At 38.8% G+C, this 23,431-nt stretch overlaps 1 protein-coding gene across 1 annotated transcript in view; it reads right to left on the reverse strand.

The window, feature by feature from the left end:
- Nucleotides 1-9,302: 9,302 nt before the first annotated feature.
- The window catches only part of mical2a (microtubule associated monooxygenase, calponin and LIM domain containing 2a), a 38,834-nt gene continuing 24,705 nt past the window's right edge, over nucleotides 9,303-23,431 (reverse strand). Inside the window, exons 7-19 of the mRNA XM_063496462.1 lie at nucleotides 23,193-23,293; nucleotides 22,433-22,690; nucleotides 21,629-21,744; nucleotides 20,814-20,940; nucleotides 20,632-20,722; nucleotides 19,744-19,891; nucleotides 17,734-17,933; nucleotides 17,125-17,228; nucleotides 16,932-17,000; nucleotides 16,713-16,847; nucleotides 11,619-11,799; nucleotides 11,451-11,527; nucleotides 9,303-11,361 (exon numbers count right to left, since the gene is read on the reverse strand). Coding sequence (XP_063352532.1) covers nucleotides 10,963-11,361; nucleotides 11,451-11,527; nucleotides 11,619-11,799; nucleotides 16,713-16,847; nucleotides 16,932-17,000; nucleotides 17,125-17,228; nucleotides 17,734-17,933; nucleotides 19,744-19,891; nucleotides 20,632-20,722; nucleotides 20,814-20,940; nucleotides 21,629-21,744; nucleotides 22,433-22,690; nucleotides 23,193-23,293 — 2,006 coding nt within the window. The 3' untranslated portion in view covers nucleotides 9,303-10,962. The remainder of the gene's footprint in view (nucleotides 11,362-11,450; nucleotides 11,528-11,618; nucleotides 11,800-16,712; nucleotides 16,848-16,931; nucleotides 17,001-17,124; nucleotides 17,229-17,733; nucleotides 17,934-19,743; nucleotides 19,892-20,631; nucleotides 20,723-20,813; nucleotides 20,941-21,628; nucleotides 21,745-22,432; nucleotides 22,691-23,192; nucleotides 23,294-23,431) is intronic.

A 23,431-nucleotide genomic window follows, 5' to 3' on the forward strand; every position in this document is an offset into this window, starting at 1 on the left:
TTAAAGAAAGAAAGAAAAAAGGAAGTCCAGTTCTTGGCTGCAAAGCAGATTATTGGGTGAATAAAAAAATTTTTAAAAAGAGAGAAATTATTAATTATGTGCATCATAATTTTCTTTTAACTTTTTTTTTTTTTTTTTATCACCAATTAATTGAATTTTTCCCTTTCATTCCTTAACATTCCTGCCTCTTTGTAGTTCTGTAATTAAATGAATTAATTTTACAATTTGCAGGTAAGGTTTTGATGCATTTAGCTCTATATATTTTACGGCTTGGCAAATGGCAAATACCCTTTCACTACGTTTTCCTCCTTACAGTTTATTGATGAACTGTAAATTATTTTGCATAATTTGATGAAACTGAATTTCAGAATTGCAGACTTTGAACTAGGAAAAATAAAATAAGAAAATCCTATATTCCAGGTTTATTAAATAACTGATCCAGAAACAGTCTGAATGATTTTAAGATTGAACAGATTGAAGATCACATGTCTCTAAAAAAACGAGGAAAGAACTATGCAGCATGTAGTTTTTCAAGATTCATGAGCAATGTTCCCTCTAAGCTGCGCGAGTGCGAAATTGCGCACTGCTGGTACGGTCTCTGCGCACAGAAAATCTGCGTTGCCCACAAAAAAAAAAAATCTAACCTGAATTGAAATTAAAATTAATACTTTAACATTTCTGTTTTGCAGTGTTAGTCAGTAAGTGACTGACTGCTCCCGTATGGGATTACGGCGCCACCTTATCCCATAGTCCAGCCAATGATGCGATTCACATTCGTATATACGCAGCTAATCAACGTGGTTGACAGGCTATGACAGCGTTCTTATGTGCGGTGTTTTAGCTAGCAAAGCGGCGTGGCTGATGTGGAGTGAAGCCACGTTAATGACAACGTGTACAGCCATTGGAGATGTGAGCAGGACAAACAGAACAATTGACGGAAAAAGTGTGGACTTTATACCAGTTTTTAAATTGTGTTGATAGGCTACGTAAAACCAGAGTTATGATAAAAAATATAAGCAATGTTTGGTTTTCTTCCTGAATACTGTCGTTGTTTATATTTACTGCGGGAAGAAACCGTAAAAACGGCGTTTTATAAGGAAAACGCTCGAAAGCACTCTCTGCCTGTGAGCAAAAACAACACCAAAACCCCCCCCACCCTTTCCTATTGGTCGAAAAATGTACCATGTCGACCAATCAAAAAATGATATGGCAACATGGCATTTATTGTTTAGGAAGGGGGAAGTTTTAGGAGTGACGGCGGTGTTTTGAGATGTGAGAGATTTGCGACGTTTAGCGCAAATCTTGTGTAGTTAGTGTGTAGTGTAGTCAATAGTTTTGTTGTGTGTGTCAGAACAATGAGGCGACTGCTGAATGTTACAGGTGTTACAGGAGTGATACATCTCCTGTTGTCAGGCCTGCAGGTATCAGGCTGTTGTTCTCCTTTATCTCACAGTGGACATTTTTTTTTGGAGTGGCACAAATAATTTGTGTGGCATCAAATTTGATGCAGAACAGCTGATTGTTCTGTAAATAGTTTGAAATGTTTATTTAAAAATGCCTTGGCTGCATTTTTAGGTAAATAGCTGCAAAAAACTTTGTTGTTTGCATAACTCAGTTACGTTTTTGAAGAAGTAACTATATAATTAATTGCCCAACATTGGTCATTATATACTGTATTTTGCAGACAGAGAGTTACAGGACTCTCTCCCAGACCACCGACTCATACTCATAATACAAGTCACAGCTTTATAAAAAAGAAAAAAAAGAAAGAAAGTTGTGTTTTCAAAATTGGAGTTCAAGTTATTTTACTTCCAATAGTGTGAACATACTACACAGGTCATGAACACAATTTTTTTGTAATTTTCATTGTAAGTGGGCTAAAGTACTTAATTAAAAGTAGTCTAACATAAATGTAAATGCTGTAATTTGATTATTTTAATAAACCATGTAACTTGGATGGATTCGATGCTGGCGTGACCACAGTGCACACGTCTGCTGTTGCTCACAGTGGTCCAAGGGGCCGCTCAGGGAGTTTGTGTGTTCGCTCAGACACATGAAAAATTAGAGGGAACATTGTTCATGAGTATTAAGTGCAGTGCTCCAACTCCAGTTAGGGAAATGCTTCTTTTTCCAAAATTGATACAAAAGCTATTCAACCCTGGTTTCTGGTCTGTGATGACTGGCTCAACACCACCTATATAAACTCAGCTTTGGCCTGTAGATTATAAATTATAGATGAGGTTGAAAACAGAGTTTGGATTTTGAATTTTATTTAAACTCTTCTAGCAATACGAGATAGGACATTGTAAGTTTCCCACTCACTGAGCAGTAATATGTGTATACCATGTGACTTTGTCCTGCCATGTGATTGTGATTTAAGACATTATGTTTTTTTAAAGGGCATTTCCTATTGGCTTTTATGTGTCTCATCAAACAGGCTGAAGCAGAAGCAGGATACAGACACAGAGGAGCCTCTTTGAACGGCAGCATCGTCGCGCTTAAGACAACAAGCACTGCCTTAAATGCATCTCTCAGTGTCCTGTTATTTTCTGTGGGAAAGTCAGACTGGACCCAAGATGCTGCTTATCTGAGGTTTTAAATTTATTGGATTAGTGTGTTTTCTTACATATGACAATATGTAGGCCATAGGTTTTAGTTCTTTTGTTGCACTGTAGCTGTTTGAATCCTTTTTTTTTTCTGTGACGACAGCAGCTTCTTATCAATTTTCATTTGGGCTAAATTTTACTTCGAATTCCTTCTCAATAAGTATATTAAAAATGTTGAAAGTATGGGGAAAATCTTCTAAAATGACAGCTGTTTGCTCCACTTTGTGTTGTAGAGGTGGATTTTCTTCTCAGAGGAAATGTAAATGTTCAGATAGTTTATTTACTCTGGCAGCCTGGCGTACATCTCCTCCGTCTGGTGAATTGCGTTTGACTGTTTAAAAGGATGATTTGCGTGAAAGGGCTAAAATAATGGCATTATATTTTTAGATTCATCTCGTCCCGGCTTTGCTGTTTTTTTTCATCAACTTTCACAGCTTCTGTAATTTCAGTGCAATTTCAGGCTCTGATTGCTCTGTTGCTTGAATGCTAATCATTGCTAGTGTATAACTTCATTTCTTTTTGGCTCTTTATGCATTTAAGGAAATGTCATTTAATAAAGAAAATGAAAAAGTTCGAAGAGGTTTGTAAACAGATTGCACTCCTCAGAGATGCGCACACAACAACGACGCGGGGACGTCTGCTTCTGCAGGACTGTGTTTTACAAAACAACTCTTCAGAGCGCTGCACCCCAGCTGCCTATTTGATTTGATTTTTTTTTTTTCATGAAAAAAAAATGTTCTGTGCCTTTATGAGGACATCTTGGCTGACATTTGTCTGAGCGTAGGGTTTTTTTTAAAAAAAACATTTTATCAAAGGTTTCTTTCAAATTTAATTGAAATATTTAGTAAATATGTGTTGTTAATACACCTTGACTCCTCAGAGCTGTTTTTGATGTTATAACAATCACATAAAAATAATTAAATTGAGCTCTCTCAAACAACTCCCTTGGAGCTTCACCAAGTAATCACATACTGAACATATTTCTGCTAATGACAAAACCCACTGAAGCATATTATGTGACCTTAGTACCTGTGTTATTGTCCATGTCCTGTATTCAAGTATTTTGTGTGTGTGTGTGTGTGTGTGTGTGTGTGTGTGTGTGTGTGTGTGTGTGTGTGTGTGTGTGTGTGTGCGTGCTCACAGTACTTATGGCTGCAGTATTTATATTTTTGTCCGCTAGGAGGCAGCAGAAATGAAACACACTTATTGAGCAGCACTCTAACTTCTTTAAGGCCTTTCAGTCTGATCCTTATGAGCCAAATTATAATTTTACTCTTTTACTTTTTAAATGTTTTTGCTTTATTTGAATGTGTTAATTGCCTAATAGACTTCTGAGAGATCTATCTGATTTTTTATCTCCTACATTTGACATTTGAAATCACTTTTTTCATAATTAATTTTTTCATTGTTTAAAATTCACTTTAGAATTGAAAACTGTTTTTTGTATCACATTTCCACACAGAAACACAAGATAAACATTTTTCTATGGTCCTCGAATTTTTGTTAAAATGAAATGTGCAAAGACTTTTAATTTAAACATGAGAATACACAAGTGTGTCAAACCTAAAATAACCAACAAGTTTCAAGAAGTTTATCTTCTTCCCTTACCTCAAGTCTAAATATGAAAGTTGACCTGACATGCAAACAGAATTTTATGACATTACAATGATCTCGATGCCATTTTTTTAATCAAGTGTGATATATTTTTATTTTCAACAAGGGAGAAAAACAATATATAACTGTAAGATGTTCCTGGCTGGTAGACCTGGGCAAATCAGAAAGGATCAAAAACTAATTTATATGGCAGTAAAACGTCCAAAGAAAAATACAAAAGAGTCGGCGAAATATAAAAATAAACATAAAAAATGTAAGGAGCACATAAAAACAGGAGCGCAAAGCAGGGGAGCAAAATAAATAGGAATGAAGGAGAAATACTAAATACAAAAACAAGAAAGACACTATATACATGATCCAGAGGAACTGCGTGGACTGAAGAGGTGGGAATAATAAACCCAAGATAGAAACCAACGATAACGCACAAAAAAGAAATGAATCACAGAGCAGCTTAGAGGGAACATTGCTCATGAATCTTGAAAAACTACATGCTGCATAGTTCTTTCCTCGTTTTTTTAGAGACATGTGATCTTCAATCTGTTCAATCTTAACAAGAAGTCAAAATGTGCAGGGAAAAAAATGGAATTTTCACTAATATAAGAAAACCCACCAGACTCCAAACCACAAAATGATAGCAAATTCCAGAGATCACGATTCTGCTAATCTGTATAATTGAATGTGTTTGTGTAAAAAAAATCACATTGAACACACGTTATTACTCCAGTGGGCCATTCTGACCCATAGCTATGGGGCTGATTACTGATAATAGGACCCATTCAATGGACCAATAACATTCAGTGCGAACTCCAATCGAGCTTTTTTCACATTCCTTTACAACATTTTCACTCTTTAAAATTCAAGCTCACATAAAGCCTCTTATTTTTTGTCTGTGCTGAATTGTTCAGCTCTTTTTTTGAAAGCAGGGGTTTAAAGTGCTTACAAAATCTATGAATATTCAAATAAAAGTATGTTAATTCAACATGTTTCATACAAAGAAAAAAATGTCATCTTTAAAATGGGATTAAATACTATTATTATAAAGTTATTCATAAATGATAATGTCACGGTGCGTTTGTTCAGTATCTATCGAATTAAAGATTCTCTGACTGTCAATGAAGCTTCTGCAAAGCAAAAGTTCCCCATTTTTTCCTGTGCAACAACACACTGACCTTCTCTGTCCTAAAATCAATTTACTCTAAATTACTTTTCTGTTCCTGTGTAATGGCTCGTGTCCATCTACTGTTGTGGCTTATACCTAAGTAATTGCTAAGTAGTTGTGAACGTAGTCTTTGCCCTTTATCTTTTAGTGAGGCAACATTTAGAAGAATAAAATTCCACATGGAGATATGTAAAAAGAAAGCTTTCAAAGGATGCGAGTATGACCTAACTATTTCCATAGGAATAAAGAGGCTAAGTGATAACTAAATGCACTTGATTAATTGATCCTCAGTAAGTGTGACCGTCTGTATAAAAGCAGAGGTCTGGAGAATTCGCATGTCTGTGAAGCACAATGGCACAATGTTCCCAGGAGTGACGTCTTAGCAAATTCAACCCAAGGTCAACGTTCAATTTCAATGCTCAGAGAAACTGCAAAAAAAAAACAAAAAAAAAACAAGAACTACATCTTAGACTCTACAGGTCTCAATTAGTTTGAAAAATGTGGGACAAACAGGACAAAAGTGGAAATGTTTGGCCATGATGCACAGCACCAAACACAACATATCAGCTCAAGCACCTCATACCAACTTTCAATGTTCTGGATTTGTTTGTAGCCTTGTGATCTGGACACCTTGCAGTTGACAACGAACTTCTCTGTATACCAAAGTATTTTAGAGTCAAATGTGAGCTGTCTGTCTGAGAGATGCCAAAACTGAGTCAAATGATCCAGAGCAGAGCAGCAAATGTACAACAGATGGGCTGGGCGTGTTACAATGACCCAGCCAAAGTCCAGACCTCAATGTGATTGAAATGCTGCGGTGGGAGAGCTGTGTATAAATAAATGTCTTTAAATCTCATAGAACTGAAGCTACGCTATAAAGAAGAGTGAGCCTGAATTCCTCCACTGATAAAAATCACACAGAAAAGGATTGCTTCAAGTTTTTGCTGCTAAAGGTGCTTCTACAAGCTAGTGAATCATGGGGAGTACTTAGTTTTTCACAGGGCTTCAAACATTTCTATGAAAAGCTTTTTTAAGACTGCATACATCGCTTGTTCTTTTTAAAGTAAACATTTTTTGGCTTCACTGCTGTGTATTTTTTAAATGACACGGTCTTTATGTGAAAAGATGAACACACTTTTTAAAGCCAAGGACTTTTTAGTTCACTTATCTACTTTTTGCAAGCATCTTTTTTTCATTTTTCACTGAGCAGTCAATGGCAGCTTAACCTCTGAGACCTACAGTTTTCAGAGACATGAGAGAGCACTTTGCTTTCGAGATTGATTAATGAGGAGACAGAGTTTATTGTGTACATCAAAAACCAGATTTAATTCAAGTTATACAAGAAAGGCAGAGGTTAGTACAAAAAAAATTCGACATCTCTGAGAATATTCATGAATATTCACTGAAATGCAACAGGTTTCTTTAAAGGTGACATGTTGTGCTCATTTCCAGCACCCTCCTTTGAATTATGTCTACCGGTGGTTCTTTGCAAACATGATTCACAGTTTAAATATGTGTTTTACACTGGATCTTGGCTGCCCATTGCAAACAGAAGGTGCGAACAGCAGGTGGCTGAGGCTCCTGTGCTCACAGACAGAGGTGAGTTAATAAACATATTTATGATATCAGACACAGAGGCAATGGTGGACTTGTTTAATATGAGCATTGTGTGAGTGCTCGGAATCTATATGACAGAAAATAAGGAACGGTGTCATAGGTCAGACTTAATTTTGCCATGTATATATATTTATAGCAGCTTTAATTGCTTTATTTTTAGTTTGTTTCATATTCTTTTGTTGGACTGAAAGATAATGCCTGATATTAGAAGTCATCCTCATGTTGTCAGAATTACTCTGGCCCATTATGACATGGACACAGGATGCCTGGCACCAGGATGTAGCACATTCATGTCCTGTGGGTTGTAGAATGGCTCCTCTTTGGATCCTGCTTGCTCTTGTGCATCATGCAGCACAGTCTGATTAGTATTTGGGAAGTTTGGAGGCACTACGTATTTGACTTGCAACACAGTTTAGGTGGCTTATATGAGTCAAGGGACCCAAAGTTTCCCAGCAAAACAAAGTGTACACCATACTGACTGTATGTGACCATCAAGGTAGAAAAACATTCATCATATCAAAAGTTAGCAGTCACTACTGTGTATTTACTTTGCAATAGAACCTGAAACAGTGATGCAAAATCAAACAATTATTAAAAAATTATTTTAAAAAAACAAAAAAAACCCATTACTGATAGACTTGCCCAGCAATAAAACTTGAAGTCCCTTTTTAGTGATGAGTGGATGAGGTGATGCCTTTCGTCTCTGGTGACTTCTTCAAGTCAAAGAAAACAGACTTTTAAAAAGAAATCTGCACATGCCCGGCTGTTCTTTATAGTCTGCAAGTTCAACTGATTCTGAGTAGAGAAAAACTAAGACATATCTAAGAGATCTTTGTACAGTGTTATGCATGCATGAAAAAGCTGGGAACAAGAAAGAAAAACAGCACTAATTTAACAGCCGTTTTTTCAGCGTATGAGAATAGTGTTGTGTTTGTCATATCGGCACTGATAAATCAAAGAAAAGAAGTCTGCTTCTAATTTCATGAACTGAACAAGAGAATCTCTCTTTAACAGGCATTACCGTGTACAGACAATAATAAGAAAATGTGCCTCATCTGCCATTATCATCCTAAAACAAGCTTTTAGAGGCTGACCAGCAGAGAGACTTGTAAAGGGAAAGATATCACTTATTGAGAAAATTTGTTAGTTTGTTGCCTGAGACTTAAGATGTAGACCTCAAAGGGATTTAAAAAAAATTATAATCTTATTCTTTACTAAACAAATTAACCAAAATTACTGATGAGACTAATATGCATGACTCTGGCTCATCCACCATGGTGGATTAGAAAGTCAGTTGCTTATCTGTGCCTATACCACAGTAGGACTAGGAGTAAGGGATATAATTATTATTAGTTAAATGAACAACATTTCTCCCAAACGTTAAATGTGTTTGTTTGAAAACAGATCGTAGTTCTTTGCCCCTGTTGTCAGATCATCATGGAAAGGCTTCGAGAATAATGCCTTTATTACCAGTCTGATGTGATGGCATCTGGGGCTGGAGGTTTTTGAAAATTTTAGGTGTAGCTCTCGTGGACTCATTCTACAGTAACTGCATAAACACACGAGTCAGCTGTGTGCTTTTTCCTTTCTTCCACAGGGGAGGAATAATGGGCACAGTTTGGATGCTTATGTTGCTTGCAGTTCAGGTATGTGTCGTGCAAGTGGTGGATAACGTAGCATTGAGCTGCCCACCTCCAGCGGAGACGAGAAGAACAGGCTGAAGAGGTCTTCCCAGAGTACTTCTCTTGAAATCCACACTCACATTTAAAAAAAAAAAATCAAATACATCTTTTGATTTAATTGATACTCATTCAAGTGACAACTCTTGCCGGACTGGAGCTGGAAGGGATATTTTTCACACTCCCCAACTCCTGTAAGGAGACGCTGATGGAAGCTCGCCTTTAAAATACAACATCAGCTCAATGAAACATAATTCCAAAAAAAAGGGTGCACTGTTAAATGTTGACTTTAGAAACATTTAATCTCACCTCAAGGTTCAATAAGTACAGAAGCTATTCTGGAGCAACAAAAGCAACACTTTTCCCCTCATGTTTAGTTTAAATTTGAGCTGGAAATGTTACTCTTCACCTTGAAAGCAGTAGTTTATTTGAACGACTAAGGTATTCATGAGAAGAAGAAGAAAAAACTCCAAAAAGACTAAGACCTTGTGGTGAGATCGGAATAAAAAAAAGTTACAAGAACTTATTTTGTCTTTGCTTCTTTGCAGAGGTCTCAAACCATGCTGAATTAGTACTAGTTCATTCCCAAAACTGTTGATTAGTCCTGACCTTAGCTTAGCTTAAACTTAGTGTCACTTCAAAGAAAATATTATTTCAGCACTAAAACCGCTCATTTGTGATATCAGCATCTACAGCCTCACATTGATGCAACCATGCAGGTGATCACCTTTAAAAAGTCATTTCTCCTAACCACCCGATTGTCTCACAGGCTTCATAAAAGGCGTCCGCTGAATGAGAGGAAAAGAGAAGCACGAACTGATAAAAAAACGACAACATGAAGGCAAATAAACACAGCTCAGTGCACAAAGATAGAAAATGTTTATGAAAACGATGCACAATACTGACATTCAGAGTTAATGCTGGCACCGTTGTGCACATTACAGTTTGCTCGACTGTCAACTTGCTAAACAGAAGCAAGTCCAGTTAGTTTGCTTGAAAACTGTTCTTTGGTATTAAAAAACAAAACAAAACATGTTTTCCACCTGCACAGCACGGAAAATAAGATCACACGATTCTGTAATTTAACACAAATTATAAGGCAGCAAAGAACAAAACACAAACATAGTGTCATCAAACGCTTACAATAATGCCAGACGATTTTCAAATCCTTAAAAATTACTCTAAAGTGCTTCACGAGCATCAATAGATTATCTAAATAGGAAGCAACTATGTGGCTTCTAGTCAGAGAGGTTTACAGTTGATTGTCCAACATCGTGCTTTCAGATTACGGCAAGAGCGGCAAGCACATTCAAACGCATCACAGCGTGCTCACCGCTTCTATTGTCTACAGCAAAACGGAAAATCTCTCCGTTCCGGTGGAGCCACCCTGTGCTGCTGACCCTGCGTTTCCTGTTTTTCCTCAGTTAGACCAAATATTAACCTGTTCGGTTATTTTAAATTTAATTGCGGCTATAATTTTACCACATTTCTATATATTTTGTTCTGAGTGAACAGCAGATGGCAGCAAAGTTGAACTAAATATCTAAAAGTATTTAGGACAGTCCATAGTGTCAAATATCCTTAGGTGTTATCCAAAAAAAAAAAAAAAAGTTGTTGAGAGTAAACAGAGAGTTTGTTTTATAAAATGATAATAAAAAAAACTGCTTTCATGACTGTTAAAAGACATGCCTGCATACATATTAAAATGTCTTTAGTACATATGCATAGTCAAATGAAAACCTGCCTTGCAGTCACTGTTAATATGAGAACAGGCTTTTGTCAAATGTGACAAACGTCTGCTGCTACATTGATATGGCAGTTCTCAAAGTTAAAGTGCATCAAGTTAGTCAGTCATAATCCCAGTTAACTGCAGGGCCAGTTTCACGAGGCAGTTTGTAAAAAGTTAGCCTAAAAGGCTCCAATGTTCTGATCGTGGCTTGTTTGATTTACTTGCCTATTTACTCTTTAACCTATGTGTCCAATATATTATAACAGTTCACTCATCAAACCCACTGCAAAATTATTTGGTGCAGTTTTCCTTGCTTGACAAACTGCCCCAAAGTAAACCAAAAAGTTTTTGCATAAGTAGCCTACAGTGTGTCTTCTTTGGCTAGTGCACACCCAGCACACCCACACATCTACCTACAGTGTCATCATAAAAAGTAAGTAAACATCAGGAAGGTGCTTGTGCACATGTACAAAATGATAACAGGTTGAGGACGCTGCAACTAATGAACTCCTCTGCCTCTGGTTTAATGCTGAGGGTTAAATTTTTGCAGCTGAAAGTCTAGATTATCCTCTGCCTGATATGTTCCTGCAGCCAAAGCAGTAAAGGCTCTAAAGAGCTCGGCCCATCAGGCACAGCCTCTGTGTACATCTGCAGCAGTACTTCTTGTAAAACAAACAGCAGGGGCAAGCTCATGCTCAGTAGCTCATACAGCAACGTGTAGTCCTGTGCGTTGTCTCTCAGGTGGCCGGCAAAGGCCCGTGCTGCATGACACGCACGCTGGGACAGATACCGGGGGGCGTTGCACACAGCACGAGTCACACTCAGAGGCCAGCTCAGCTGTTTCCTCATGAACGAGCTGAAGGTACCTGCTGCGGGTTCACTCTGCAGGTCTGCCGGACTGCTGGAGGGGGTGATATCTTCATCAGCAGGACGTTGCTCCTGAATGCTATCACGATTCTAAGAGAGAGGAGGTGATGGGAGGAGAAGTTAGACACCTTGCATCCATCATTGTCAGAGGAAGGTGGATAAATACGCACAGGTCTCACTGAGGGTAGAGAGAAAGTCCTCCGTATGCTCGTCCCATTGTTCCGCTGATCAAAATGCAGTTTGCAGTAGAGTTTCCCTGTAAGATCAAAGTGAAGGTCAAGATGAGCCATTTCAGTTATTTTGTGCCATGTAGGTAATATGTGGCTACGCCATTTGGAGAAACATACCCTCTTCAGAGTGGAAAGCATGCGCTCCCTGTCGAAGAACAGAGCTGCAGGTCGAACAGCGGAAACACTCCCTGTGGAAGTAAAGCCCCTCGGTGCAGATCCTCTCCACCATATAAACACGCTTCTGACACGAGTGACATTTGTCACCCGACGGGGGAAATGCCTTTCGTACTGAGTCGCCCTGGGAAAACAGCAAAATCATATAAGTGAATTTCAGATCTGTCACTATAGCTGAGAGACTGAGACTGAGTCTCAGCTTCCTTTTCAATGATCCTGCCCTTATGTACTTACTTACTTGTGTGTACTCACTGGTTGTAAACACAAATACTTGATTATAATTACCTACCAGGAGTTGTTCCTTTATACTCTACTAGTGTAACTCTTGCTATAATATCTGGGTGTTAATGGAATCCAATTTACATATTTTTCTCTCTGGCCTGCAGCGCTCCTTTTCCATCTCCAGCAGTAATGTTTCTTTCCAAGCTACAGTGAAATACATAAATGGATTAATCCTGCGTTCCATTTGCTTCGGAGGTCGGAGTTGGGAGCAATGGCACTCCCGAGCTGAGTGCAATTCAGGAGAAAAGTCGGAAAAGGTAGCGTCAACACAAAACAGTGACTGTGCAGATGACCAGTTTTAGCTTTTCTGTTGTTTACGTTCCCTTATGCTAATTTGGATTGTAAAGTTGGGGCTGCAATGACTTTCTAAACTGGACTTCCAACTTCCGACTATAAATGGTGCACACCATATTAACACTACAGGCCAGGAGTAAAACACATAAATTGGATATTTTTGGGGGGTGAAATGGCTTTTTAAGTTGGAGACAGCTTTTTGGGGAAGGGTGGAGCAGAGAAACCCTCAGAGTGAAACCACAAGAGTACACACTTCTGTCCTCTGAGGACTGCCAGTAATTAAAAGCAAAGGGCAGAAACAGCAGTTTAAGCAAAGCTCTCATGCAAAGCACATGACAATAATAGAAATCTCAGGTTAAAGTACTTCTTTTTCACTATTGAAACAAAGAATAAACACACTAGAAAACTAATGAATGATGGAGAGCACTGCAAACATGCCACAACTGTGTCCTAAAACACGTGCAAATGAGGACACCGTGAGGGAGCACAGAGACACACAGGATAGTGTGGGATCACACACCAAGCTGGAGATATTCACCTTAAGTACATCAGAGCCGTTTCCTGAGAACAACCCGCTAAGGTGGACGGCTTTTTCCTTTATACTCTTTGCATGAAACTCTCTAACCTGTTGTGTCTGAGCTTTTTTCTGCAGGATGGCAAAAGAAAAGTCATCAGTTCATCCACCAACCCTTTTTGTGTGCGCAGGCAAAATTAGGCAGACTAATAAATGCTTAATAAGCACTGCGCACGTAAGTGATGACAGACCTTTCTATCGTCTTCTCAACGAGAAGCAGGATTCGACAGCTAAGTGTCTATTGTCAAGAGGAGAACAAAGACGTTGCTGTTTGAAAAGCCGCCCTATTATATTAATTTCACACCTGAGTTGATGTAATTACTCAAACTGTACGGGAACAGAAAACCGGGATAGTCACACAGTCCTGGCAGAGAAATGAGAGACTAGTATATGAGTTCAGCCAAAGTCAAGCACATGAATGAAAAGGACAATTACTCATTTTCAGATTGGATTAAAATAATGATGTAATTTATCTCAACATTAATAACACAGGCGTGGGTAAAATATCTGAAGCCAGCAGCTTAAAGGAACATTTTCACATAGCGGCTGACCTATATTTGAAAATACACATGTCCAATGCAGTCAGATTGGACATTAAACAGTCTCTAATCAGTCAGTTCCATAGTATAAAGTCTGTATGATGTCTGAACAAGAGGCGACACTTAAACTAATCAACACGTAAATAAGGAAAACGTCACACAGTTTCTGTGGCTGATTCTCTTGACATTAGTCAGAGTTTATGTGTTGAAATAGCATCATTGTTTTTACTATCTCAAAATCAGAGTGGCGTCAGTGGACCATTCATGTCAGTCTAGAGCTGGAGCCAGAAGGGGGTTAGCTTAGCATAACATAAACAGTGGAATGAGAAAGAAACATCTCGTGAATTCATATCCTGTTTATTTATTTATATCGCGCCAATTCACATCAGTCGCCTCGAGAATCTCACATTATTGGAGAAAATCCCAACAATCAAGCAACCCCTCTATGAGCAAGCACTTTGCAACAGTGGGAACAAAAACCTGGCTTTTAACAGGAAGAAACCTCCCACAGAACAGCTGTAAGTTCTAATATCTTCCTGACTCTTGCTAAAGAAATAAATCTGAGAGATTGTGTCTGTTAGCAGTCCAACAAAAAAACAAACTAAGTTACATGTTTCTACCCCTGCGCTCACTGTTTATGCTAAGCTAAGTTAGCGATCTTCTGACTCCAGTCATGGACAGATATGAGAGTGGTAATAATTTGATAGCTAGTTAGCAACAGTCTGTTAGCTCTAAAAAAAAATTATGGATTTCAAAACTTTTGTAAGGGATCATAAAAAAGACTAAATTAAAGGCGAAAAACTTCCAACAACGCTAAATATAGATAAGCTAAGTTAGCAAAGGAGAAAAGTGCTCCCAATTTAAAACTAAGCAACATCTACGAAAAAGGACACTTCACTCAGATTATAATAATTTACCAGTCTATTATTTCTTTCTGCCAGCACTTGAAATAGCTCAAAGTTATCTTCAATAAGCACATGCATTATTTTTCTTCCCGTACTTAAAGGAAAGTGCATTCAAAACTAAAATATTCCTTTGCACTTTAATTTCAACACTAAATTATTTGATACTGGATTGATATGTCACTGATACTTTTGTAATGCAGAATGGAGTCGGTGCAGGAAACCCATTTGCAGCTTGTGACTGCAGATTTGCGAATAATCAGTGTGTCTGTTTCAGTTTGTGCCAGGTCTGTAAGACTACTCTTGCAAATTTTTGTCAGGCTGGATAATAAAGGGGCTGACTTCACCATCAGACTGCATATTACACGAGCCTAAATGTATAATCAGAACATGATATATAATCAACATTCACTCCTTTTTGGGAAACGCAACAATCACAGTGATTTAGAAAGTGGACAGAATGAAAAAACAGACAGAAAACAGGAGTTAAAGAAATAAAAGAAGAGGCACTGTTCACCTCAGAGATGTGTTCGTCCACCTCCTTGAGACGATGGAGGACTCTTGTCATGAAATGGACTGCTGACTGGCAGGAGGGAGGAGAAACAGGGGGGTCTGCACCCTCCAGCTGAGGCTTCGTCTCAGCATGCGCTAGATCGACATGTCTGAGCTTCACTACAGAAAATGGATGTGAGGGCTGAAGCTGGGGCTGGGGTTTGGGCAGAGTCTTTGGAGGCAGGCGGACTAACTGTTGCGCTGCTTTTCTGATACTGACTTCAAACTGAAAGGGACAATGAACATGTGAGCTCTTATAACTCATCACTAAGCAAACAAACAACGAATCCTTTGTTTTTTTCTGCATCCACTCAGAGATCTGATAATGTAAAAAGCCATACGGGTGGTTTTCCATGTTTCAACCCATTAACTAAAAATAATCAGCCATTTTAAAGCACAGTACAAGTTTTCACATTGATTTCCTGCCCCCTTGGCAGACATTAGTCATGCTAGCACAGTATGAAAATCAGCCCGCATAGGTAATATATCAATATGGGCCTGTTTGCTTTATGTTTTCCCAGAGTTATGTAACCATCTCGTGGTAATGCATGTGTAAGAAGAACCTGTTTTTAAAGAAGATTTATTTAGGGGATGGTCAAGAATCGGAAAACCAGCCTGACATCTGAGACTGCAAGTCAGCAACCGAAGACTCAACGTAAATGAAAGAATTTATGACATTGCTGACTTTTGCTTTTTGCTGGTTTTCCAACAGCTCAGCTAATGAATGCAATGCTTTGACTTCAGCAGTGGCTGAATAGGACACAATGGTTTTTTATCTCGTCGGCTACGACTATTCGGAAAACATAACAAGCAGCCATCTTGGAATGTAAGTAAATGTATGTGAAATTCCAAAAAATGTTCAAGTGACTTTAAAATTTTAAGCTTTTCTATCAAAGAGTTCTTGTTTGTCCACAAACTGCTTCAGTCTGAGCCTGTTCAATCACTATCTGTAATGCAGGCGTGGATCATATATTCATATAATGTGTGATTCTGAATAAATAAATAAATATCAAATGTGAAAATTAAATAAAGCTTGAATTTAAAGCTAACTGCAAAGTAAGCATGGTTTACTTTATTTAAGTAACAAACAGATATTTAATTGTGTATTTTAAATTCTGAGATTTCAGTTTTGTGCCAGCTTGGCTGAGGGTGCGTGTGCAACATGTGATTGCAGTCAAGCATGAAGGCATTTAGCTGGTTTCTGGAGTACAATTAGGGACCGTGTCAGTCAGACCCAAAGAAAGCAAAACCACCAGTATGGCCTATTAAAGATCCCCCAAAAACCTCTATTTTAGAAGAATTCTGCTAGAGCGTTATACAATAGTGGCATCTGTTACCAAAATCCACTACATGAAGTACATATATTGGACGTGCTGTAATTTTATAGGTTTTAAACACTTTTTTCAGATGCATTTGGTTTGTCTAATCTGTGCAGTTCTGGACTACCTGTGTCACAGGAGAAGGTTTGGGTGGGACCGGAGGTCTGAGTTTAACAGGCAGACCGTCAGTGAGGTCGAGTGTATGGAGGAATGTGGACTCCTCCAAGTCTGACTGTGATTTTGCAGAGGTTTAGAGTTAGTAAAAAGAACAGAAACAGAAACATATGAGTAGATTAAATACCAGCAGCAAAATCAGACAAGAGAAGATTTTGAGGCACTAGCAAAAAGGAAAGTTTTGTCAGATTAAAACCACAAACCACTGTCTGAACTCGAGCTCATAACTGGGGAAATTTAAATTACATTTATGATCCATGAAATAAAAAGACAAATTCTGTGGCGATTTTACCATTTCTGACCTGTTGTTTAGATAAATGTAGTACATACAGTACTTAGTACTCAGGAAATAAAATAAAATCTACATACGATTGCGAGACATATTGGTGTATAGTTTCTACCTGTGTTTTGCGGATGGTGTAGTTCGGTTTATTTTCAAACTTGGCCAACAACTGCGTAGCCATAGAGCGCACTTTATTTTCCTTTGGATCCGGCCTGTCTCGTACTGTGGAGCCATTACTGGCCAAGTTAGTGGCCTAAAGAGAGACAGACAAAACTTACTGCATAAAAAAACCTGCAAAATGATCAACTATGCACTTGCAAATTATATGCTAACAAACCTCCTCCAAATAGCAGAACTTCCGCCTTCTTTTGTAAATGGGGTCTGTACCGTCTAGCTTCTTCTCTTCCTGAAAACAAAGAGCAAGGAAAAAAATCTGAATATGTGACAGTCATGATTAATCAATAACAAGTGGGAGTAAAGCAAACCGAAGGAACAAGCAGAAAAACTTGAACACTTCTGCGCAGAGTTACCTTTGGCACCCGTTTCCTGGTCAGTGCAAGATTGAGCACATTATTATTACTTTTGACTTCCTTCGACGGATAATCTTCATTGTTTTCATCCACTCCTCTGGAACCTGCAGAATAACACATGACTGCATTAACAGCTTCACATTTTTCCACCGTGAACAGCCAGTAATGTCACATTATTGTGAAATTCCCTTACAGATCACAGAATATGTAAGAGTGGTTTGGGAGAAAAGAGGAGAGCCACTGTTCATTTCCTTGAAATAGTGAAGCTGAAGTAAGAAGTTGGGGGTTAAATATTCAAAAAGAGTTAAGGCAGAAATTTTAAAAGCACTTCTGTTGAGACAGACAGCTGTATGCTGTTGAGAATCTCAGACTTGTGCAACCCCGCAGTGCTGGTGCAGATACACATTCCTCTCATACCATTACACTTGATTAACAGGATGGAACAACATGCGAATTTTTTCACAGAAAATCCAAAGAAATGTAAAACCTTCAACGCCGATGGAATTTGGTGGAAAAGATAAGGAACAAAAACAAAACACAGGGAGAAATATTACGAATACCAGGCTTCAGTGGCTATAACTAACAACACAGAATAATAGAGCAGGGCACCTGATGCAGGTAGAGGCGTTCCGCGGAAGAGCTCGTAGAACTTGGACAGGTAGTTGATCATCTTGGTTTTATCCAGCTCCTCCTCTTCACTCAGCTCCTTCGCAGATGTGAATGGACGAATCCCAAATTCCCGCTCACTGATGTCAAAGGCCAGCTGGAGGTTTGCAACGTGGTCCTCCTCATTTAATGAGTCAAAATCTCTGATGGAGGCAAAAACAGCCACACTGAGTATTAAATAGTATAAATATATAATGTGTGTTTATTGTAATTTAACACAAGTTGTCAGAGTTTTTTGACTGTTTTGCTTTTGTCTGGTACTGGTTTACATTTTCCCAAATCACTCCTCAACAAACACATAAAAACTTGTTTCTAAAATATGGGTATTACATTGACCTACAGTCAGTGGCCACTTCATTAGGTACACCTGTTTAACTGCTTGGTAATCGAGATAAGCAGCCAATCACGCGGCTAAATTTAGACACAGTCAAGAGGACCTGATGAAGTTCTAACTAGGAGTCATGATATGGACACAAGGTGATTTAAGTGACTTTAAATGTGGGCTGTTTGTTGGTACCAGACAGGCTGATCTGAGTAATTTAGAAACCATCTCTATGGTTTACAGAGAATGGCCTGAAAAGAGAAAATTTGTGATAATAACTTGTTACACTTTCTTTAACTTACACTAGAGGAAAATGGTCAGAATACTGATCTGAGCTAACAGAAGGCTAACAGTAACTCAAAATAAGCACTTGTCTTAAGAAAGGTATGCAGAAGAGCATCCCTGAATGCAGATGACCACAATAGGTGCTTACTCCTGTCATCTAAGAACAGGAAACTGAGGCTCCAACTCACATGGGCTCACCAAAATATTATTATATTATTTAAGATGTACTGCGGACATGTATGGTGTGTAAGTGACATTCATTAAGGGAACTGTACATTTCATTTGTACATGAAATGTACAGTGAGGTGACTGACAATGACTACATGTGCAAAGGAATGACGTCACACAGAAACACATTTTTATTTCCAACACAGCCAAAGAACCACTTTCCTCCAATGCAGGAGAAAATAGCAGCCAGTAACCTCTAATGGGGGGAACGGCATCTTTGTGTCGTCACCTAAGTGGACAGTGTGCAGACGACTTCAGAAGTAATGAAGTAATGTAAAGACAAGAGTGGTAACCTAGCAGCAGCGCACACAAACTCTGGCATTATTCGCTAAGTGCTCAGGCTCAATTTTTTCTGCCTTTCTCTTCTGTGAACCTGCTCTGTCTGCTGTCTGCTCTGCTGACAGTCATGCATATGGAAAAGAGGAAAGGGGAAAAATGCCAGTGGTTCCTGGAAACTTACAGGACCAGATGAAATTGTGGTGGCATGTGGCAAGGTATGAAGGCACTAATTAAGGGGTTAGAGGATAAAATTAGAGTTACTAAATCCATGCTGTGAAAAGCAGTCTGATCCGAAACGTGGCAAAGAATGAAAGTACGGCTTTTGTTCTTTGTTCTTGATTAGCTGTTTTTCTCCACAGCTCTGAATCGATAGAGAAAAGCTTGGGTTTTTTCAGAATTAAATACAAGTCAATAGTAATTCTGCTGGACACGCATTGCTATGGGTACTGGAGCAGCTAGTATTTATTTAATTTGGCTTGACATGTATGAAATTTACACAGCTGCATACGTCTGTGAGCACCCAGCTAGTTCGGGGACAGCTGTGCATGAAGTATTTTTACCCATCTATCAGCACAAGTTTTAAGGAGGTAGAGAGCAGATCAGATAAACACACATATAGATCAGTGCCTTTCATTGCATACCAAGCATATTTAGCACTCCATTATAAGATGTGAATTTCGTCACAACTAGCTGTTTTTGAAGAGCTCAGGGAGTTCACCTTCTCGGGAAAACAGATAACGCTCATGTGAATACATGCATGCTACGACTATGTTAACGCAACCGGTTTGGGATCAGTTTGTGGCTCTGCAGGTTGATATTATCTGACAGATGATACGTACATCAGCTGAGGCTTGAATCTGTGGATGAGGGCACAGAGGGCGATACCATTTTTCCAAGAAGACGTCAGGTCTGTGATTATCACATTCCTGTAGCCCTCCATCTGCTTCTGGCACCAAGTGAGAAGCCTCGCTGGTCTGACCTCTGAATCTGCCACAGAAGCACAAAAAAGACGATTTTTTTTTTTTAAATGATCAAATTCTTAAAATAAGCAGTCAAAAGAAGGCAGGCTGTGTTAGAAGAAAGTTTCGGTGGTTATGATGTCAGATATGATGTCACAACAACAAACCAACAAATTGTGTGCCGTTACATAAAGTGGTAAGAAGATGTTTAGAGTGGGTGCTGGGGTTTGTACACAAACCTGTAGAAACAAGTGCGTGCTTGCTCATAAGAGCGAATGACTGACTAAAGTGGCTTTACTCAAACACACAGAGTAGTTCGAGAATAATCAGACTAAACAGAATATAACAGAATTCTGGCACCAATGTTTACTTTTTGCCTCAAGTTTCAAAATTTTGTCATTGATTTTTTTTTTTTAATGTTTAAACGCAGGGTTGTTTTATGGACGTGACATTGAGTTTTGTTGATATTGGAGAGGGAGGTACGTGTGTTTGACTGTTTCTTTCACAGCTCGGCAGCTCTTCTTTCAAAGTTTCCTCTCTTCAATGAACCCACATGTAAAAACAAACCTCATATCGTGACTTATTCCCTAAACTGAAGTTAATTCTGGCGACTTACTACTTCTGTTAGAAGGGAAGGAACTGAATGGGGGAGATTTAGGCTACAATGATTGCATTAGGAGCCTTTGAAAGGAGAAGAAACCCTATTAGTTATAGTATTAGTGAATAACCGGAGATGACTCAGTGGCATTCAATTCCTTTAACCCTTACCTCGTCTGGAGAGATTGACAGGCCGTCGTATGGTAGCGGCACGCTCGAGAGAGCAGGGGTTAAGCTGTCCGCTAATGTACAAATGACGCACCTGAAACAGAAAGGCAAAGAAAAAGCTGTTGGAATTGAGATATTCGTATTAGTGTTTAAATGATCCATTGACGGATTTGCTGCCATCTCACCTGGTGAGGCCTGACGCAGGTAGAGTTGAGGTTGGGGTATCGAGTTGCTGGGTCTAGGGTGTACTGCTCAAAGTTTTTGGCAATGTTTTCAGGGGTTGTCTGTGGTAGTAGTCGGTAAATGCTCTCCCTGTACGAAGACAAGAGGCATTACTGCATCACTTTAATGCCAGTGTGTCAAACCTAAGGCCCGGGGACAAGAATCGGTCCCCTTCAAGAAGGCCAACTGGTCGGCTTTGGAAAATGTGAAGGAGGATATAAACTTTTAACTGTATTTTCATAAGTTTTATGGCTTTTCCTGCTGATAAAGACCTCCTGCATGACCAGTCATGCTACACCAAAGTAAATAAGTAATAGATAAACATTTAAATAACATATTTTTTTACTTGGTTCAAAAAAAATTAACAGAAATATTCCATTTTATAATTACAGGAAACACTACCCAATGAGCTAGCAGAGTTTTTTCTGTAATTTTTAAATAATAATGCATTTTTTTTTCTTACAATTAAAAAAAAAGGTATCATTATTATTAAGCCCAAAGCATTTCTTTATCATGTAGAAAAACTGAGATGTACTGCTAAAGTTGCACTTCTTATATTAAAATATTAAATTAATTGAATAAAATTAAATGTGTAGTTAAATTTCTTTACACTGAGAGAAAGAAGAGTTTCACTGGTCCGGCCCACTAAAGATCAAAGTGGGCTGTTCGTGGCCCACAACGTAAATGAGTTTGACATCCTGACTTATGTGAACAATGTGTTTGAGTAGCACTGATTTATAGGAGGCGCTCACTAATCCCCAACATAAAGTGTGGGTACCTCTCTGCCAGCACTTCGAGGACCGGCTGACCCTGCGCCCAGCTCTTTACCATCCAGGCAGTGTCGAAGGCAGCCAGGAAGCCTCTGGCGCAGCCTGTTCCCATTGGCCAGAAGGGCTACACAGCAACACACAACAAGTTTGCCAGTTATTGTTAGAGACATCGTTTAACATACTTCTTCTCTTGGTCATCGGGAAATATACAAAAAAAAGGAGACAAGCTTTTTGGATTCCAGGTTGAAGGGGAGGTCGTAGAAGTTGAAATAATGGAAAAATAAAGTCATGCTTAAGCAAACAGCAAACATGAAGCGTTAGGGGGTGATTATGTTTTCTGAGTGCAGATTTCCTTTTACAGAGAGACTGCTTACACAATAAAAAAATAAAAGCGATGGGAAACCAAAGAAATTAGAAAAATGTGGCTCAATTAGAGAAAAGTTTGGTTTTGTCTGGAATTTGGGATATGTCTTTAGTATTTCTGTTGTTGTTATATTTTACCCTGTCATGTCACATACCAAAGCACTGACTATCCAAGTTTGAATATCTTACACACTTTCCTAAAAAAGCTCAGGTTGCCCATGTCTCTAAATAGATTCCTAAAATGTCCCTGTGTGCTTCTGGACCACCACCATTGTCTCAGAGCACAAAATTCTGCTCCCTTAGTGATTCCAGACAACATCACCGTCAAGTTTGAGACAGAGCAAACTGTAAACGACCTCTTTCTACCCGGTCTTCTGCCCACTGCAATTGGATAGAGGAATTTGAATATCCATGCCATGAACGCCGGATTCTGCTACTTGCTGTCTTACCTCAAGCAGACTGTCGCCAACCAGTGCTACCAGCAACTGGTGTCCAAATCTCTCCCTGACCAGAGCAGCGTTCTCAGAGGCGTACATGTTAGTGAAGTCAAACATTGCTACATCTGGCTGCCCGCAATGGTTCATGGCAAAGTCCAGTGTGGGAAGTTGGTAGTTTGTGCCAAAGTCAGCAGCCTCTCGGGCGTAGCACAAAAGAGCTTCCTGGTTGACGTTTTCACCGCTCAGCAGCATCTCTGTGTCTGAGTAATCCTGTCGGACCGAAGCAGAACAACCAGAATGAATTTGTGTGCAAAAGCGAAACAAAAGCTCTTCGTTTATGAAAGAAATCAAAGGAAGAAAGTGAATAACGAGAAGAAAAAGTAAGTAAAACTGATGAGCACGGAATTTATAAATGATAAAGTCAAATCGTTCTGAATCGAAATCTCTGAAGCATCAAGTTCTGCCAACATCTGTCTGCATCTGTTAGCTGTTATGATTCTCCTGAATCCAGCGCTTAGGGCTTAACAAATTACAATACAATTAATTTAACACATGAACGACACAGTTTTAGAAATAAACAAAAGATTTGACGATTTCAAATTTATTGTATTTAGTTCATGATATTAATTCTTGGAATAAGAAACATGAACTGAAAATTGCCTGTAATATTCTTTATTTTTAAAATATAAGATAAATATTAATAATACTAAAAAAAACAGCCAGCATGAAATAAGATTACAGCAGATCTGTGGAGCTAGTGTATTTTGCTCACGTTGATGACGACTCCCTTGTCCAGCAGGCTTTGTTTCTTGGCAGTCATGACAAAGTAATGTGTGTTGTCCTTGTAGTACACAATGTTCTCCAGATCAATACCTGTGACAAATGACAAGTTTGCATTACGGCTACAATTCATAAAAATCCCCAACAAGCTTTTTCCGCCGAGATGAAAGCTTGAACTCGCTCTTGTATGCTGAAAGGGGTTAAAATAGATGGTTTCTTCACACACCAGTG

Source organism: Pelmatolapia mariae, linkage group LG1 (assembly GCF_036321145.2).
Source record: "Pelmatolapia mariae isolate MD_Pm_ZW linkage group LG1, Pm_UMD_F_2, whole genome shotgun sequence".
In the NCBI taxonomy this organism is placed as follows: domain Eukaryota; kingdom Metazoa; phylum Chordata; class Actinopteri; order Cichliformes; family Cichlidae; genus Pelmatolapia; species Pelmatolapia mariae.